This window comes from Ovis aries, chromosome 4, assembly GCF_016772045.2.
Source record: "Ovis aries strain OAR_USU_Benz2616 breed Rambouillet chromosome 4, ARS-UI_Ramb_v3.0, whole genome shotgun sequence".
NCBI classification, from domain to species: Eukaryota; Metazoa; Chordata; class Mammalia; order Artiodactyla; family Bovidae; genus Ovis; species Ovis aries.
The window spans coordinates 44,776,067-44,796,405 of NC_056057.1; the positions used below are offsets into that span (position 1 = coordinate 44,776,067).

General features: G+C 43.2%; 1 protein-coding gene and 1 long non-coding RNA gene across 5 annotated transcripts in view; one reads left to right on the forward strand and one right to left on the reverse strand.

The window, feature by feature from the left end:
- MAGI2 (membrane associated guanylate kinase, WW and PDZ domain containing 2) overlaps window positions 1-8,304 on the forward strand; it is a 1,505,066-nt gene extending 1,496,762 nt beyond the window's left edge. For 2 of the 4 annotated variants that reach the window (XM_060414641.1, XM_060414642.1), the window contains one exon: window positions 5,455-8,304. In XM_060414641.1, the coding sequence (XP_060270624.1) occupies window positions 5,455-6,104 (650 nt within the window). In that variant the 3' untranslated portion in view covers window positions 6,105-8,304. The remainder of the gene's footprint in view (window positions 1-5,454) is intronic. The other 2 variants (XM_060414643.1, XM_060414645.1) reach the window with 1 other exon arrangement.
- On the reverse strand, window positions 337-7,621 carry LOC132659681 (uncharacterized). The gene is made up of 3 exons (XR_009600354.1): window positions 7,508-7,621; window positions 6,127-6,323; window positions 337-4,618 (listed from the first exon to the last, which is right to left on the reverse strand). It is a non-coding gene; the product is annotated as an uncharacterized LOC132659681 (long non-coding RNA).
- Window positions 8,305-20,339: the final 12,035 nt, after the last annotated feature.

The window sequence follows — 20,339 nt, forward strand, 5'->3', positions numbered from 1 at the left end:
GCCACAGTACCTGGTATGATACTTAGAACGCAGTGAACAGTAGATCCGCTGTTAATAGCCCCACCTTGCACTGAGATTTGCCCTCAACCGTGGAAGTAAATTTTGCCATGGCTTTACTAGTGCCGCACCTTTGATAATGCTTGTGAAAGGGTATAGATGTGAAACACAATAAACAAACATAAACATTAATAACTTTAAAAACTGTGACTATTAACACCTAGTTTATACTCTCTGATGATAAAGGTGAAACAAATATGTATTTGAAGGCTATTAACAGTGCCTCCAGACTGGAAACACTGCTTCAGAAAGAGCAGAATCAAATACATTTTTCTGAAATTTTTTTAAATGCACATTTTTATTTATATTTTGTTAAAAAAACAAGCATCTTCATGATGGTAGAACAAATCCAAATGAGCCATTATGGTTGGAACATGTCTTAACAAGCTTTCTTCTGAATACCAAGATGACTTCACAGTACTGTCTTCTGATCTAATCATTTATATTTTCCTGTAATATTCTAAATTAGAAGAAAATATATTCCTGTATAACCATATCAGTATTCTCTAACCCAATTTATAAGAAATAATGCTTAACCAAATCCAGAAATCTCTTTGCAGAAATTTTACTCATTTCAGCAAAAGTATTTATGTAAAAGATGTTTCCAATATCTAGTTTGAATATTTTTTATCTTACTATATATTTATCCTTTTACTATTTTATTGAAGTACAGTTGATTTACAGTGTTGTGGTAATTTCTGTTCTACAGTAGAGTGAGTACATGCCCATTCTTTTTTCTATCTGCTTTCCGGCTGTGGTTTATCACCGACTGTCTCTGTGCTGCACCGTAGGACCTCGGTCACCCACTCCGTATGTGAGCGCTTGTATCTGCTGACGCAGCACCCCCCGCCCCGCCTCTGGCAGCCAGTCTGCTCTCTCTGTCCGTGTCTGGTCTGCAGCTAGCCTCATCTGTGTCACATTTTAGATTCCACGCGGAAGTGACCTCACATGGTATCTGTCTTTCTCTTTCTCTAACTTACTCCACTTGGTATAACCATCTCTAGTTGCATCTAGGTTACTGCAAATGGCATTATTTTTTGGTGTGTAGTATTCCAGCGTATATCTGCACCAGATCTTTATCCATTCATCTGTGGATGGACACTCAGGTTGTGGGATTGCTGGATCATAAGGTAGTTAATTCTATTTTTAGTTTTCTTAGCAGTTTCTGGAAAACCATTACACTGTTTTCCACAGCGTCTATGCCAACTTACATTCTCAACAACCCTGTAGGGGAGCTTCCTTTTCTCCACATCCTCTCCAGCACTTGTTATTTGCAGTTTTTATGATGGCCATTCTGACCACTGTGAGGTGGTACCTCACTGTAATTTTGATTTGCATTTCTCTAATATAATTAGCGATAAGGAACATCTTTTATAAGCTTCTCAGTTTGTTTGGTCCCGTTTGTTTCCTTTTCTACTGCCTTGGGAGACTGACCAAAGAAAACACTGGCACAGTTTATGTCAGAGAATGTTTTGCCTATGTGCTCTTCTAGGAGTTTTACGATGTTACGTCTTATATTTAAGTCTTTAAAAGCCATTTTGAGTTTATTTCTGTGTATGGTGTGAGGGTATGTTCTAACTTCATTGATTTACATGCAGCGATCCAACTTTTCCAACACCACTTGAAGAGACTTTTTCCACTGTAGATTTTCAATTCAATTCAGGTTCAAGGTGTGACAACGTGAGGGATATTTTTAAAACATATAATATTATCCCCAACCTTAAGACATCTAATCTCACTGTTCTAATTCCAGCTAATAATATGCCCAGCATTTCCACAGATCAATACAACACCCCAGCTCTGGTAACTGTTCCTCTGTGTCCAAAATTCAAACACAAATAGCATTTCAGAGACTATTTGGATTAATAATAGATCTGCCTCTGACAGTGCTTCAGATGGGAGTTCCTGTCAAGCTGCCCTAGAAGAGATGAGCCCCAACCAAGAGAGTTGATAGCAAAGGAGTCTAGTGACAGTTCTCCAGCTGAGCTTGTAGAACCTCGCCCCATTCAGAAAGTCGTTCAACAACCCTGCTCCATTACCTTCTGCTCTGTAGTCTTGAACAAGGTAAACTTTTTGTGCCTTGGTTTCCCCATCTGTAAATGTGCACGTTTCCAGGTGAGTAAATACATCTTACTCAGAATAGTTCAGAATAGTTTGTGGTACCTAGGAAGCACTTCAATCCATGTTAGCTGTTGTCAATATTAGTCATTCCAATGGTGGTGATAGTAGTTACTTTCCTAGACACCCTAATCCAAAAGGCAGCCATTAGGCTTTGGGCCCCAGACCTCACTGAGAGGAGGAGACAAGTGCAGGAACTCTTTTTCAGGGTTTGGGGGAACAGTCAGCCCATGCTGGAAGCCTGGAGGCTGTCAGGTAAGGGGTAGAGGGGGAGACGGATCCTCTTTCCCTGCAACAATCCCTGGCCTCCTTCCTTCCTTCCAAGGGTCTCCCTTACCCTTCAGCACAGAAAAAACCCAACTCTTCCTTGACTTATTTTCCTCTTCTGTACAAATTTTTGCTGCCAATAAGAGCCACCTGGGAAAACCAATAATACAGATATTTACTACAATAAGTAGTTTATTCCTAGCAGATCACCTCTCTGGTTATTGTCACTCTAGTGATATTCAATAAAATAAAAAGAGTGGTTGAAGCACAGTAGATAAGTTTTTTGTTTTTTTTTTTTAAAGCTTGGACATATGAAGTGAAAGAGAGCATTTTATTTTTTCAGTATTGCCAGGTTCCTACAAGATAATTTAAGAGGTCATACACCTTTTAACCCAGAGATAATGGTGTGTGTTTGTGAGTGTGTAATGTGTGAAGTATATCCACTGGTTTGTTTTCTAGAAGAGATCCAAACTGGCTAGAGCTGATAACAGCAAGGGGAATAAAGTTGATCTAACTTAGGAAAGGGGTTTGCTTCTCCCTCAAGGGCGCGTAAGACATTTCGGTTCTGTCTCACCTGTGGGCTAATCTGAACATTCACTGGCATGCTGATTCACGCTTCCATAGGGATGATGTTCCTTTAAGCGAAGGCATTATCATCATTATAACTGCGACGATTACAGAGGGAAAGAACATCTGTTGTATCAGATGGACTTGGATCGGGACCCTCTCTGCCCTCTGCATCCGAGGAGCCACCAGGGAAAGCTGAGGACTCCTCCGCGTGGACTTCCTGTCACTGGTGTCCTCCTCCTGCTCTTTCCGCAGACTGCCTTCTTTCCTCTCACATTTCAAACAGGCATCATCATTTCACCACCATCCTCCCCTTGGAAAGTCTTCCATTTCTACTTGTGCAGTAGACTTATTTTTTATTCAAATACACAGTGAGCAGGTATTATTGTGTCAAGCACTATGCTAGATGTTAAGTCCACTGTGATACACAAGACCAGTTGTGGTCACTGCCCTCATGAAACTTATAATCTACTAATTGAGACTTATGTTAATCAAAGGGGCATCCAAGTATTAATTCCAAATTATAAGCACTACAAAGAAATAAAAAGACAAGAAGCTCTCAAGGAGACCAGAGTACCTACTGTGGGTTGGGGTTCTCTTGGGTAATATTTAGGAGTCCTAAAGAATGAAAAACCCACCATGTGAATCACTGTGGGGTACAGAGGAGCCAGCAATGATGTATGGTCCCAGAATACAGAATGAGCTTGTGTGTTTGAGTAACTGCACAAAGACCAGTGTGAATGAGGAAAAGGGGATGAATGGAGGTGAAGCTGGAGAGGCTGGCAGGGGCCAGATGAGGCAAACTTTTGTGGGCTTTGTTAATGATTTTAGCCTAAGAGCAGTGAGAATCCACCAAAAGTTTTAAGCAAAGGAATGGCATGATCAAATTTATGTCTCAGAGACATTGCTGTGGCTGCTGCATGGAGACCAGAGGTAGGAAAGAGAAGAAGTAAAGAGAAGACTGGGTTATGGTAGGAGCCCACGTGAGAAACGAAAGTTTGATAGGAACTGCACTGAGTCTGCAGACTGCCTTAGGTAGTACAGCCCATTTGGATAATGTTGGATCTTTCAATCCAGGGTGATGGTGGCCTCATAGAATGAGTTTAGAAGTTTCCCTTCCTCTGAAATAGTTTCAAGAGAGATGTTAATTAACTCTTCTCTAAATGTTTGGTAGAATTCACCGATGAAACCATCTGGTCCTGGACTTTTGCTTGTTGGGAATTTTTAAATCACAGATTCAATTTTAGTACTTGTCATTGGGCTGTTCTTTTTTTTTTTTTTTACTTCTTCCTGGTTCAGTCGTGGGAGACTGTACTTTTCTAAGAATATGCCTATTTCTTCTAGGTTGTGGGAGGACTTTTGCAATGTAATCCTTCTCCAGTTTGTGGGTCTCCCACCCGGGTGGTAAGGGATTTGATTATATCGTGAGTGTGCCCCTCCTACCGCTATCTCGTGGTTCCTTCTTATGTCTCTGGATGCAGAATATCCTGTTCTGGTAGATTCCTGTCTTTTATCAGTGGCTGTTCAGCAGTTAGTTGTGACCAGCACGTTCACGAAAGGAGGGGAGCTCAAGGTGTCTGCCTTCTTGTCTCCAACCAACCTCAGGTTCCTGCAGAATAAAATAATTTGTGTTTTAACAATAAAGTTTGAACATCTAGTAGACAGCCTTATATTACCTGTTTGAATCTTGGAACTCAGGTTGACAATGTAATGCCAAAGGAAAGTTGGGGGGTATCCATCCAGGAAGTCAAAGTTTCTACAAAACTTTCTAACACTTTAAGGCAGAGCCTCATAGAAGGGTCCCTCCTTCCACACCAGCCTGGTCCCACTGCCCACCCCTGTCCCCCAAAAAATGAACCTTTTTAGGTGTCTTTATCCAAATTCTCTGTCTGGTGGTCACTAAGAAATATGTCTTGAGTGACACTGAACTACTGAGGTCACTCCCCTAACTTCTTCCAGAGAATGCAGGCCAGTATTTCTCAAAAGCTGGTTCTCCATTTTCTGAATTACCTGGATGCCTGTTAAAAATGCAGAGGACTTCCGTGGCCCTATCCTACTGGAAGCTCTGGGATTGACCATCGAAGAATCTGTATTTTTCACGGCTGTCCTAGGTGATTTACGTTCTGCCAAATCAGATATTCACACAGGACTGACTGTCAGACCTGATGACACCCCAGGAAGTTAGAAGGGGCCAGGACAAAGGGGTGGATTAGGCCTGGGCTTTGTAACAGCCTTCCTGAACCAGCAAGGAGGGGAAGGGGGGGGGCGCGGTGGGGTGTCAGCTGCCCTCTTGGCAGTGGGGGTGGGGGTGGCAGTGGCTTTGGGCGTCGAGAGCAGGGAGTCCCCGACCCGACCCCCTGCTCTCATTCCCAACGTGGAGGGAGGCGGCGGGACGTGGAAAGCGTGTGCGGCCGGGCCCTAATGCCTGCGCTTCCTGCCCCACAGACGAACCCGGCTCCTGGAGTGCTCCCGCTGCCGCCTCCCCAGGTCTGCCGGAAGTAGGCGTCTCCCTGGAGGACGTCCTCTCTCCATTCTCTCCATCACATCCAGCCCCACCCTCCGACCCTTCCCACCAGACAAGCCCAGACCCAACTTGGGATATCAAAAGGGAACACGACGTTAGGAAACCAAAGGAGCTTTCAGCCGGCAGCCAGAAGAAGCAGCGCCTTGGGGAGCAGAGCGAGCGCTCGGCCAGCCCGCAGAGGGCCGTGCAACCCGGGTTCGAGGAGGCGCCTGGCGGCCAGGGGCAGCCTGAGGCCGGCAGGCCCTCCTCGGAGACCAGGGCGCCTGGGCCCGCAGTGGCCGAAGCGGCGCGGGCCGGCAACAAGGATGGGCTGCAGGCCACGGCGGGCTCCGAGCTCGGCCGGCATGGAGGCCCCGGCGCGGCACCTGCCTTCGTGGGCCCGGGCCGCGGCGGGGGCGCACGGGAGGTCGAGGGCCGGGCGGGGGCGCGGGCGGGGTCCAGGCAGGGCGCGCGGCCCCCCGGGGGCGCCCCTGCGCGCAAGGCTGCCGTGGCGCCCGGGCCGTGGAAGGTGCCAGGCTCCGACAAGCTGCCGGGCGTCCTCAAACCCGGCGCCTCAGCCCCGGGGAGATGAGCCCGCCGCCCCGCCTCAATACCTGCAGGCCGTTCTTAGGTTCCGTCTCTTGGCGTTTTAATTTATTTCCACTGTCACATGCATAAATCCACGAGGCACCAAGGCTTGGGAGCACCGACGTGAAGCCCCACGTGTCCAATAAGCATGGTCCGGACGGTGTCCACAGTGCAGACCTAACTGATCCTAAAGTCCCCTGTTACACAGTGGGGGCTTTGGCAGCTACGGAAGAACCAAAATAACATGAAGAACATCACAGAGAATGCAGTGTAGCTTTAGTAAAAAAAAGAAAAGAAAAAAAATTTCCCCCACTGCATGAAGGATTTGGCTGTCATCCAAACTTTGTTTCAAGAAACTGGACAAGTTAAGAGCAATCACAAACTGGAATATCGCCTTAAAAATCAAACTGCACGGAGCAAGCTGAAACTGAGACAAGATTATATCTTTTAATTGATCTGAAGAGTTGTAAATAAATTGTTCTTGACATATCTAGACAGGGGTTAAAAGGTTTCTTTGAAACATTCAGAACTGTTCGCCCATGACCTGTTTCCACGGCTCACTTGTGGCACCCATCACCAGTCTTAGAAGCAGTGTTCCCTGCACACTTGCAGGGTGAGTTAGAAACCTAGTGAATTCACTGGTGTGATGCCATTTGTACTGCCATTTCTGTAATCACGTTTCTGTACATTTTCAGTGGTAGAAAAAAAGGTTTTAAAAATTGTATTCTAGGCAACAGTTTGCCATAAGTCAGAATTTTGCAGTTTAGCTCATAGATCTTAATCAGTTTTCATCTACAATACAAATTTTATAATTGAAGGACCATTATTTGTTAAATTGAGATTGGCATTGCTGCAGTTCCTTTATGAGAAGGCTTTCCTCTCCTCTCAGGCTCAGAGATAGGAGTTTCTTTGACAGCAGTGTTATATTTCACTCATTTGTTGTCTTTTTAAGATTCCTCTTTCCATTACATTTTCACCTTGACAGAGCAAAGTATTCCTCCTATATTTCTCAGATTACAATGAATCTCTAATATTAAAAAATCATTATTATAGCCCATTTATTTTCATTAAAGAACACGGATCTTTTTAGCATTCCCTTCTGCTTACCTTATTTTTTTCTCCTTTTATTTCTGTTTGGTTTGCTTTTTTGTCTAGATGTTTATTTTCCTTGCCCATGGTTGATAACCTAGTAAAATTTCAATGCTTGCCTTTCTGCTCTGCCATTTTAATTTTTAATCTTTCTCTTTAAAGTTTTACCTTCAGTTAGTTATCCATGCATTCTTATTTGTAGCTACACATACTAAAAGGCAAATGTTTCAGAGGGCAGTTTCTCTTTTATGTGACCTGAAATAATGAGGCTTCCCATACTCTGCCCCTCACATGAGTTCAAATGTAAATAAACCTTACCTCCCCTACTTGAAGTCAGAAAGTCAAAGAGGGAGATCAAGTCCATCACAAGAGGGCACATGTAAACAGTTTCCTTGGGTTGCCTCTTTCCTTTTCTTTGTAAGTGCAGTATCCTGAGCACCAGCTGTTTAATTCCCACCAGGCAGAGGTATAGTTTAGTTGTTTGACAAGAGGACAATGTAGTTGAAAGCCTCAAGTGAAGAGTCTTGCAGCCTATAAAAGCAATTTCCAAAAAATGAAACTAAGTCATCATAAACTAAAGCACAAACACATGTAGCAGTTTACAGTACTTTTGGTTTAATCTCAATTAGTCTTTCTCCCCTGGACTAGAAATCCAGTCTATTTTGCCATTAAGTTATTGAATCTGGTTTTGGACAATGCTTCTATAGTGTAGCTGCACGTCCGGGTACTGTATCCTCTGACCTTTATTTTCCATGTGTTACAAAAGGATAAAAAAAAAAACTGAGATTACGCTTGCATAAACTCTAATTTGCACAGTTCACAGCTACTACTTGTGCAGTAATTGCTTTATGCGGCTGTAATCCATAACCTGTGAAGACAGCACATCATCTAAACCCCATTCCAAGTAATATTTCTGTGTAGTGTTAGCTGTGAATTTACCCTGTACAGCTGTATCTCTATAAATATAATTACATGTATTAATAGTCACAGAAAGACTGTAAGTGAGCAACTATTTTTATGAAACGCACCACTATGGATAAATTAACTTTTACAGAAATCTTGTTTACTGTATGATATTCTAAAACACTGTCAAATAAAATATATATCCAAAAATATTTTCTTTTTCCAACTATATAGGCTGTGTGTTGTCAACTGAAAAAAAAAAAAAATTCACAGCATGAGAGTTGTGAGTTAAGTCTTATTTGGGACAAAATGAGGACTATATATAGCCCAGAAGACAGCATTTCAGAGAAACTGCCACAGAGAGGTGGGGAGAGGTCAGTATTATGTATGATTTTAGTGAAGGGTGGGATGTGCAGTCAAGCACATGTTTTGGTGGAGGCTTGCTGCTAGTCATGAGGAGCAGATGTCACCTTTAATGATTTTAGTGCTTTTCTAGGTATGAGGAGATGCAAGCACTGAGCTTGTAAAATCTCCAGAGAACATCTGATTATCAAAGGCCTGTTCTGCCAGAGCAGTGTCCCATTCCTGATCTCCACCCTGACCTCCATTCAGGAGGTGTTGAAGGTCGGTGACTACAGTGGCGAGTGACCTCATCTGTGTAGAGGCAGATGGCACGTGCCCATTTTTAGTTGGCAGGGTTCCCTCATGGTCATAAATGTGTGGACTGGGAGGCACTGTGTGACTATTTTGGCCCATGGTGCTAGGGATCCCTAGGTCAGGTGAGGCTTTCATTGTTAAGTCACTCGGTGTGCTGTTACTGGACTGGGCCTTCTTAACAGCAGTCAAAAGTCTCTGGACAATACCAGTCTTACTAGTCTATTATGGTCCAGGAAAGAAAACTCCCTCTTATTGCTTCTTCCCATATCTAGAGTCATATCTAGTGAAATCATCTGTCTCATATATATTTATATATTTAGAGAAGAACTATATATCTGGTCAAGTGCTTCCAACCATCATTTTTTCAGAGGTTCAGTCACACATTTGATAACACAAGAAACAATTTTGTAAAACAGGCAATATACAAATAATATAGCTACCAGTATTGGTAAGGAGCAGCCCAGTACATCCCCAGGCTGTCTTAGTCTGTTTCCCAATCCTGGCACTGTCCGTAAGGCACCCAGCCCAACTTCCTGGTGTTACTAGGCTGGCTCTCCTTGTGTGTGTGTGTGCGCTCAGTTGCATCTTTTTTTTGTGACCCCATGGCCTGTAGCCTGCCAGCATTATCCCGTCAAGGATACTGGAGTGGGTTGCGATTTCCTCCTTCAGGTGGACTGTTTACCACTTTCGCCACCTGCGAAGCTCTGGCTATCCACAGTATGGTTTAACTGTACCCAACATAAAGTGAAAGTGAAAGTGAAGTTGCTCAGTCGTGTCCGACTCTTTTGTGACCCCGTGGACTGTAGCCCGCCAGGCTCCTCTGTCCATGGGATTCTCCAGGCAAGAATACTGGAGTGGGTTGCCATTTCCTTCTCCAGGGGATCTTCCCGACCCAGGGATCGAACCCAGGTCTCCCGCATTGCAGGCAGAAAGGGAGTCTTTAAACGTAAATGGATATAGCCTAGTGTTAACCACATAAATTAGTCTCAAAATTGTGGGAGCTAAATTCTTTGGCTAAAATTTTTTTGTCTGTTGCTCTGACTGAACTTGAAAATGTCTATTTATGGCCAGAGTCAGAGCAGGTATTATTAATTGGCCAGGTGAAGGGATATCACCTAACAATGGTGTCCGAAACAGAACTATAATTTCTTTCTTTTAGAATATATTTCCTAAGAGCCAACCAAAAGGAGAGGAGAAATCCAAGGTAACACAGAAATACTAGACACAGGTAATTGGTCACAAACCCAATAACTGGATTCAATTTTAAAACCATTATAGGATCATGCCCATGATAGAAAAACATCTGATTTGAGTGTACAAAGGTCCGAGAAGTCAAGAAAACACAATAAATGATCTTACGGATCAGGTCCAGCATCTTCAGTCAGCTGTCTACTTCTGATGTTGTCTTTTTCTCATCCTGGTCTGAGTGTAGTCTCTCCTCTGTTTGAGTGTTGTTTTAAGGTGAATTTGAGATCAGCAGTCCTTTCTGTAGACCAGTCCAGTGTAGGAGCCCTTTCTAAGTGGAAATATTAATCCAAGAGTCAATTTCTTTCAATTTTGCAGTGCATGAGCTAGTGCAGAGTACCTGGTAAGGATCTTTCCACCTGTGTGGGAGGTGGTCCTTTAAAAGATGCCATTTCCAGTACACACAATATTGCTTGCAGGTTGTGGGATACTTGATCTTCCTCTAAAGATAGACTGTTAAGATAAGCTTCAGAGACAAACTTAGGGTGTCCTATTATTCAATTAAACTTAATATAACAGCAAGGAACCATCGGAGGAGTGAGTCTTAGTAAATGCAGACCTCAACACAACTAGAATTTAGTACTCACTGACAAACTCTTTTTCTACAATTACTCTCATTTCTACCAAATTCAGCCAAATTAAGACTAATCTGTTTCCAAAGTCAGTCTGATCTCAATAAACTTGGCCTGATGATTTATATAAATATAGTTGCTTGCATAGGCTTTTTTAAAAATAGCTTTGAGGGGACTTCTTTTATAAGGAGTCCCTGACTGAACCTGTAAAAGGCCTCTCAGAAACAGCAAAGTCATACCCAAGGGCTTGTCACAGACTGTCTCACAGACTTTGGTGAATTCCTTTCCTTGAGACTCCTGTATCTGTTAGGAGATGTCCTTCCTAATATATCAGACAAAGCTACTTGGAACCTAAGCACTTCCAATCTCTGGAGAGATCAGATAGGCGAGATAAATGTTTCAATTCAGTTTACAAAAGCATAATTTACCAAACACAAGTTATATCAGGTTGAGGAGGAGGGTTTCCTTGTATCTGGAAAACACAGATTAAAACCAGTTACTTTTCAGATAGAAACCATAAAAATTACAGCCAGAGTCATCAGTTCATTCACTCCTATTGTTAACAGTTTTATGAAGCCATTAGGTTTCCTTTCAGAATTCCTTAATTTCTTACCCAGTTCAGCATTATTGTCTGAAAGTCAGAAACCTATACTTGTCCTAATGTTCTTCCCATAAATCTTTTTGAAGAGGAAGCATTTCTGTAAAAGCAATCAGAATAAAACCATAAATGCCAATGGTCAAAAGACATATGGCACTTTTAAAATCTGACTACAATGCAACTGACAAATTTGGCTACTGCTATAACAAATAACACTTTAATAACTAGAATTATGACTGATAATTTTACCAGAAGTATCAGATTTTAAGAATTCCATGCAACTTCTGGAGTATCTATGTTAATAACATTTCCCCTTATAACATAACCTAAAAAGACTTATTACTCATTTGACAATACTTCCCATGAAATTTAACATACCAAATGAACCTAATTAGTTTAATATCTGTCTCTAAAGTTTTCCAGGGGCCCTTTGAAGCATCCCCAAATTAGCTAGGGGTCAAAAGAACTTCATTAGAATTTGATTTTCGAAGTTTTGTTAAAAAAAAATTATCAAAAAGTTTTAAAACCCTCTGTCAGACAGGATCATAGGTCACTGCAGAATAACATTCCCTTAATAAAAGTGACTGAAACTCCAATATTTTGGCCACCTGATGCAAAGAGCCGACTCACTGGAAAAGACCCTGATGCTTGGAAAGATTGAGGGCACGAGCACAAGGGGATGACAGAAGAAGAGATAGCTGGAAGGCATCACTGACTCAATGGACATGAGTTTGAGGACATGGTACTCCTTTGAGTATCCAGGAGATACTGAAGGACAGGGAAGCCTGGCGTGCTACAGTCCATGGAATTGCAAAGAGTAGGGCACAACTTAGCGACTAAAGCAAATACAGATCAGATCACTTAAAAGGTAAAGAAACTTAAAAATGTTATCAAAGACAGCTCAAGATTTTAAGAAAAATGTCTCTTAGAGATAAAAACCAAACTCAAGTCTTGTACCAGCTTACTTTTAAAATTCATTTACTCCACTAAATTTAAACTTAGCCAGTTCTAACCATGCACAAAACTTTTTTGTTGGCAGTGTTAATTTGAAGGAAACAATTGCCAGAAGTTGAGTTGATTTTTAAAAACTGCAGTTGTCTTAGATTTTTCAAAATATAAGTTTAATGCCCAAATAGGACTTCTTTGAAAGTTGACTCTAAATGCAGTAAAACTGCAAGGGAAAATAACTGTAGACTTTTTTCACCCTAGTAAACAGAGTTTTCTCATAGACACTCTAGTTGGTATTTGCCTGTCAAGTGACTACATCATTCATGAATTGACACTATGTTTCTGTTGCTTGCTATGCTGATTGATACTGAAACTTTTTTTTCCCAAAAAGGTAGGTATCAATCACCAGTAAATTCCATCACATTTTTTTCTTTTAATTCTGGATTTTTTTTCATGCAAAATCCAAGCGTATGCAAAAGCCAAGACTTTGTGAAAAGCAGTGTAAAGGTGCGAAATGAATGGCCAGATAATCTGTTTGCAACATAAAACAATACTTGCACTACAGAGAAGAAAGAGTTCTAGGAAGTAACAGGAATAGGATAATGACAACCGTGCCATCAAGATTACAATCCAAAGAAATAGTTCTCAACCCTAATCAAGACTTCCCACTGATGTCAACAGGAGGCCTAAAATGCCCAACTGACCATTTTTACTCCAGTAGGCTTTTTCTTTTTCAAGATTTAAACCTACTGTGTATCGCTCAGAAAAGTGAGAAGCTAATACAAAGTGTGAAATCAAGCACACAAATTGAGATAATTACCATAAATGTATGTCGTTCTTTATGGAGTAACCAGAGAAAGGCCAAGTGCAAGCTGAAAAAAGCAAGATCTATGAAACAATGTATTTAGTTTAAAAAATGAGGTGTCAGTATTAATCATGCACAGCCAATTACATCTTAAAAGGAAAAAAATCATTATGACATCAAAAAGATCACAGATCAGAGACCAAAGGTATCAGGGCAGGGACAGGGCAGCACCAGGGCTGAGCAAGTGAGGAGCCTCAAAGGACAAGGCTTTACCATGAATCAAGTTTCCAAGGTCAGGCAGAAAACAAAACATGAAGATAGCCAAGGTGGGGACTGGGTGGACCAATAAGCACATCCCTCCTCTAAAGCTGTCATCTGTCACTGGAACTATCTTTCAGTTCCTCATGAGAAGGGTTGGGGGCGTGGGGGGGAGAAAAGAAAACAGAAATCAGCTTTTTATATGAAATTTATGGTTTTTAAAGTTTGACAAGTTTAATTCACATTTTTAAGAAACAATGAACAAGAAGATTCTTATCTTCTACCACAACTAACCACCTGCACACCGAGTCTGGCCCACAGCCTACCAATCTGCAGCCTCTGTCTTGGAACAACAGCAAGGCTTTCAGCAGAGAACCCCTTGCTTTCATCAGGATCTGATTCCCCTTCCAAGCAGTGGATCACACACACCCCAGACCTGGTGAAGTGTGTGGCTCCTGGGGGCTGCACGTGCCTGGAATAGTTTCAAGTGTGTACTCCAAGTGCAAGGCACTCTGCCAGACACCTGACCACTGTTCCTGCGGTACAGGTGGGTTTGCTGTGAAGCTGGAGGAACTGAAGCATGCGTGAGCCCTCAAGCTTATGTGAAATTTTACATTTTCTTTCATACTGAGTCTCTCCCAAAATGTGTAAGCTTGGGGCTCCCCTAGAATGAATCTGACCCTGCCCAACTGATATTATTTTTCAGGCCAAACTCACTGCAAAATCAAGTGACCTAACTGCTGAAGAAGTTGGACTAACAAGGTTTCTTTTTCAGATAACCATAGCGCCAGACGGGATGCCTACAAAATCTCCAGAGTGCTTTCCAAGTCTTAACACAGTACTGGCACTACGTTCAATGATAATGCATGATTCCGCATCATGTCAAGTTTATTTAGGGCACCAACTGAATGTGTAGAGATGATGCTTATGCTTACTGGTGGTAATAGCAGCTGCAGTGTGTAAACATTTGGGAATAAATGATGGAGCAACAATCTCAAACTACACTGACCTCTTGCTGGGCCACACTGGTGGCATATCACTCCGGCAGCCCAATGATCCAGGAAAGCAGAAGTCTGTCCACCGCCCTGGGGGAGGATTGCTGGCAACCGCAGATGAGGGCCGCATCTGTTTTAAAAGATTCTGAGAGTTTCATTGGATCTTTTCTTCTGATGTAACGGTGTCCTGGAGAATGAGTTCACCTGGAAATCTTGTGAAGCAACAAAGTGACCTTTCTTCATTAAGTGGAAGGAAAATTTTCTAAAACCCTCACAAGGTGTGTCCGTGTGAAAGAAGATGCGATCCCCACTGTGCCTTCCTCCTGGGTCAAATGCCTTCACGCCAAGAACACACAGTCCCTGGAGGGCACACAGACTTTCCAGGGCTCACACAAGCAGAGACCTATCTTACTTGGAATCCACTTCCAGAACTTCATCTTCCATTTTTATGCATTTCAAGGCCTGTGGTTTGCCCACTGCCCATTCCCACCTGCCCTACACAAGGACCCTTCACATTATGGAAGAAAGATGGACTTATCATGTAACCTAAATTCGACTCTGTTCATCCCCCTAAAGTGTAAAACCTCTAGGGCATTAAAGTGACAACTGGAGAAGGCAGCCTTTGGGAGTCAGGAGAGCAAAGCAGAGAGCGTCACTTACACGGGCAATGCCTTCCTTCAATTCAAGAGCCCTGTAGGGTTCCTATCTAAGAATTAGCACCCACGTTTATCTAAATTTTAAAATAAAGTCAGACTTTTTTTCTGATTAAATGTGTGGCTTGGCTGTTTGTCTGACTTGACCACAAGGACTAGCTTTTCAAGTTAGATTATATAGCAGGTATTTTCCATAAGTTAAATGAGTCAAATCTGCAACTACAAGGTTTAAATAAGATACATTTAAAGCATATATAAAAAAAACATATCCTTGGCAGTATTTAAATTTGTGGAAAAAACATAGATGTCAAGTTAAAAATGAAATCAGATCTAGAATTTTTATAAAATTATCTTATGGGCTACATGAAACAAAAGGAGCATGAAGTTAAACCTACTTAACTCAGCTTAACAAACATTTTGAACAGTGTTGAGTACCTACTATGTATAAAGCATTACAGATGCATAGAACACAGCCCCTGTTCTCAAGTTGCCTATAATCTGGTTAGAAGATCAAGACAGTTAACACAGTGGGAATGTCTGTTTCTACAAAACGCAGAAATGGGTGGAGGCAGTTAGAACTGACCTTGGACAAGAGGTCTATTAGTGGGCTTTGGAGGATGGGTAGGATTTCAAAAGGTAAGGGAGGGATAAGGCATAGAACAGCATGAGAGAAGTCAGAGTTAAGAAAGTTGGAGGTGCATCAGAGAAACAATGTATTGTTTATTTTGACTGAGACTGACAGAGACAGAGAGGCAGAAGAATAACAGACATAGGGGCAAGAAGATCACAAATGCTATTATGAGCAGTCGAGCGTCATTAGAGCTTTCTGAGCAAAGATGAACTCAGCACTCAGCTCTGGGAGGCGGCCCTGGTGGCCCTGTCCAGGTGCAGTGGAGACAGGAGACGCGCTGGCAGGCACTGACATCCTCCGGTGAGAAATAAGGAGACCTGAGTACCTGTTAAGGGTGCCAAGATATAACCAGGGACTCTGACTCGAGCACACAGTACATATACAATGACCCGTACACATTTTTAAGTTGTTTCTCTTAACAGCTGAGACATGTAATGGTTTGCAGTGGTGCTCCGGAATTCTCGTTCAGCAGATGTTTTTCAGTGTCAGTCATGTGACAGGTACTGTGCAGAGGGCCGAGACTACAACTTTAAACCAGACAGGCACTACCCACCTGTCAGAGATGTGCAGGCTTTAAATATCAGGAAGCTAATTCCACAACTAGTTACGTTACTTGCAGATGTAATAAGAGCTACAAAGGAGAAGTGAAGGAGTCAGAGTGGGCAAGCGGGAGGCCCCGTGAGGCCAGGAGGGGTATACCCAGGGCTTCTCCTAAGAAAACAGCCGGGGACTGGTTCAATGTGTGCAGATATCAGGACAGGAACAGTGTGGGGGGTCCAGGCCTCGGGAACAAGGTGACAACTTCCCCCAATTTGACAAGGATGGTCCTGGGTTCGAAACTGTTGAGTGGGCATCCAAGCAACACACTCCCTACCTTGAGTCCTGGGCAAACTGGAGCAGTTCAGCAACCTGAGAAGAAAAGGGCCTGGGGGCCAAGCTCCAAATCTGAGACCTGATGGCAGCCCATCACCTGGGGGCAGAGGATATCAAAAACTGGCCTGCAGAAGGCTGGGGGGCCTGGGCTGAAGATTTCACAGGCCTAACAGGCCCTGGCCAGGATGTGGGCCTCCACGCCAGGCAGCAGCAGGCACTGACGGGTTTCACTGGAAGGACAACCTGACACGACGTGGGTCCCCCTACAGAACCCGGAGCTGAGGTGGAGCCCACCTGTATGCTTCCTGCCTCTCTTCCTTCCCCTCCATCCTCTGCTGGAGGCTGCAGCCCTCACAGGCTGCTGGCCCGGAACTCACCCTCTCCCAGGCCCCAGATGTGTTTCAACTCTTCCAAGAGCTTTCCTGGGCAGGTATCTAATCAGTACACAGATTCACATTCTTATAATCTGCTCTCTTCTCTATCATCAAGGTATGAAAATTCACCTTGGATTTTTACAATTAATCTTCATGGTGCCTCACATACAATAGGCGCTTGGTGAGTATTTAAACATCAGATAATTAAAAAAAACAACTGGTCTCATGTCTAAATCCACTATAGTTTCCCTCGAATAAAAATGGTTTTCAACATGGTAAATGACCCTGACTAGTCAAAGTGGACAGCTTGCAATTCTTCCCAGGTTTGCTGCTATTTCTACACAATTCTGACAGAAGGGCTTGATGTTATATGAATAGCAGATGGGATCAAGGCTAGCTTCTGCAACCCACCCAAGTGCTTTATCCAAAATCAGTATCATTTTCCCTTGACTTCCTCCTGTTCCTGCTCAGGCCCAGCTCTGTCCCAAAGCCAGCAGGCCTTGAGAAGACCCAGCTCTGGCTTTATTTCAGGAAGGTAAGGTCAGGACCATACCCACAGTGATAGGGCAGGCCTTCTTGTTCCAGCCTTTCTTCCTCTCCACCTGGGGAGAGACTTCCCACTAGCGTCCTTGGCTGAATTCAAGCCCACTGGGTCCAGCTGGTCAAGGCTCCTCAGATGAACTTGGCCTCCCCAATGTGAATGTTCACTGCAAGGAGGCAAAAGGCTCCTGTGGCTTTTGACCTTGGAGCAGGTCTGGACTCCCTCTGCCTCTCTGCCCCAACTGCAACTCTTCCCAATAACACACACACTCAGATACCATATATCCCATCTGCCTCCCTGCCCAGGCTTCTGTCACTGGTGTCAAGCAGCCTTTGAGGGACCACACTTTCGGCTGGGCTCCTCCAGCCAACGTCTGCCCTGCAACCTGTACCAGGGCCCTGGCACTCTCCCGCTGGTCCCTTGCTTAAGAGACTCTACCCCAGCTCCCTGCTCTGAGACTTCTCAGGTCTCAGACCTGAGAAGACCTCAGAGACCTTCATGGTCTGCTCTCCACTAACCTTCCTGCCAGATGAGGCAGATCATTCACAACCCATCCCAAACATTTTCACTCTCTGTTTTTAATCCAAGTCAACAAGTATAAAACCCAGATTTTTTTTTTCCTTTCACCACTGCTATTGTCAATGAGCTAATGGTATAAGGCTTTGGCAGGTTTCAAAATGGGCTTCCCTTGTGACTCAGCAGTAAATAATCTGCCTGCAATGCACGAGGCACAGGAGACGCGGGGTCGACCCCTGGGTCAGGAAGATCCCCTAAATGGCAACCAGTATTTTCCAGTATTGCTTGGAAAATTCCATGGACAGAGGAGTCTGGCAGGCTAGAGTCCATAGGGGTTGCAAAGAGTCAGACGTGACTGAACATGCAGACACACCCATACCTCTCTGCAAAGGCCTATTTCTCACTCAGGTAACAGATCAGGAGTTGCTGAGTAAAGGAGATTTTTCTTATTTAAGTGATTCAGAGACAGGTTCCTTTCATTTTATGGCTCCATCACAGAATAAAGGTCTAAGCACCAACAGCACTGCCATCTCCTGGAAGCTTGTTAAAAATGCAAGATCTCAGACCCTGCCCTGGACCTACTGTGCCTGCCCTGTGCTTTAAGATCTCCAGATACAGGTGACTCAAACACACATAAATTTCAGAAGTCCTGCTCCACAACCTCAGAGCCCTCTATATCCAGATAGCTGAAGGGGACAGAGGGCTTTCAAGTGAGTATTTCATTAAAAATCCCAGCCTACAAATGACAGGTCACTCCCATTCCCAATCCATTGGTCAGAACTAGTCACATGGGTACACTAGACACAAAGGACTGTGGGAAATGCAGTTCCTGACTGGACAACTATCAGGCAGCTACCACACCACACTATGGAACTAGGAAGACGGATTTTGGTAGACAGACATTTCTGACTCAGAGTACTTTTCGTATTTTTTTCCATGAGTAGAAAGAAATGTCTTCCTCTCTCCTAGAAACTGTCTTGGAATAAAGTGACAGGGCAATTTTCCCAGCTTTCTTTTGGGTTTTTAAATGGATTTTTGTGGTAAGAATACTTAGATCTACTTCCAACAAGTTTTAAGTAAACAATTCTGTATCATTAACTACAGTCGCCATGCAGCCTCCAGTGTGAAGGTGGCCCAGCCTGGTGCTAAGTGGACCAACGTACTGGACAAGAAGATGCCCCCACAAGGCTTCTATATGCAAGAGTCTGTGACTACACATCAGTGCTGCTTCCCTCCTCACCCTCAGCTCAGAGGCCATCCCTGAATGACCTTATCTTCCGAACACATCTAAGGTATCCAACCAGGGCTCAGCAAACTTTTCCTATCAAGTGTCACATAATAAATATTATGAGCTATGCAGGCCATTCTGTGACTGCTGCAATCACTCAGCTCTGCCATTCTAGCATAAAAGCAGCACAGACAAAATGTAAACTAATTCACATTATATAAACAGTATGGAGAACTGACTATAGTTCATGTTGCAAACTTTACTGAGTATTTACTAAGCTACTTAATGCCTCCTGTCCAAATCGTAAACTCTGTGAGGACAGGAACCATTTCTATCTCCTTCCGTATTATAATCCTTGAACACAGCACCATAAATGTTACATTTAAATGAAAGAATGAATAGTTAAATGAATGTAAAACATGGGGAAATTTTCAGATTGGAACAGGTGTAGCAAATGCTCTGAGGTCCATCCTGGCCAAGGGCACTGCCCAGTCAGGGCTGCCATGCACCACAGGATCAGCATAAGGCCAGAGAAAGTCATCGGCAAGGTCATTAATCTTGGGCAATCTGGCCCAAGGCCCCTCCCAGAACAGGCTAGCCTGAGGCTTTCACCTTCTTGTCCAATACATCAGACCATTCAGCACCAGGATGAACCACCCTCACAAAGGAAGCAAGGATAGCCGCTAATAGTGCACTGTACACTTGAAATCTGCCAGGAGAAGATCTTAAGCATGTTCTCACCATGACACTTCCTTAGTGAGCAGGTGGCCAAAGGGGAAGAAACACTGCTCTGACAACAGACACCAGGCCCCGCCCCAGGGCACACACGACATGAGTGTGCAAGGGAGAAACAAGCAAACCCTTGAGAGTCCTCAAGAGAACCATCAGAGCCATGCAGAACCATGGAGCTACAGTCATCAAGACTGTGAGGTCCTGGCAAATACACGCAGATCAACGGAACAGGTAAGAGCTCATACACAACCATACATAAGCCTAAACGGCAAGTCAAAGAAGACAGAATAGTCTTTTCAAGAAATATATATATATATGTTCCTTGATGCATGCCTCACACTGCATAGAATTTAACTCAAAATAGATCACAGACCTAAATGTAAAACCTAAAATCTGATAACTGGACTTAAGTAAAAACTGGAAACATGTGCCATTCAAAAGACCCTATTTTTTTAAAAATGGGAAAAAAGAGAGTCAAAGACTGGTAGAAAATATCTGAAAAACAACAACTTGCTAAAGAAATTATATCCTAAATACATTTTTTAAAATTCTGAAAATTCAACAGCAATTCATCAAAGGCATGAAATATTCGTAAAGACATTTCATCAAAGAAGATATACA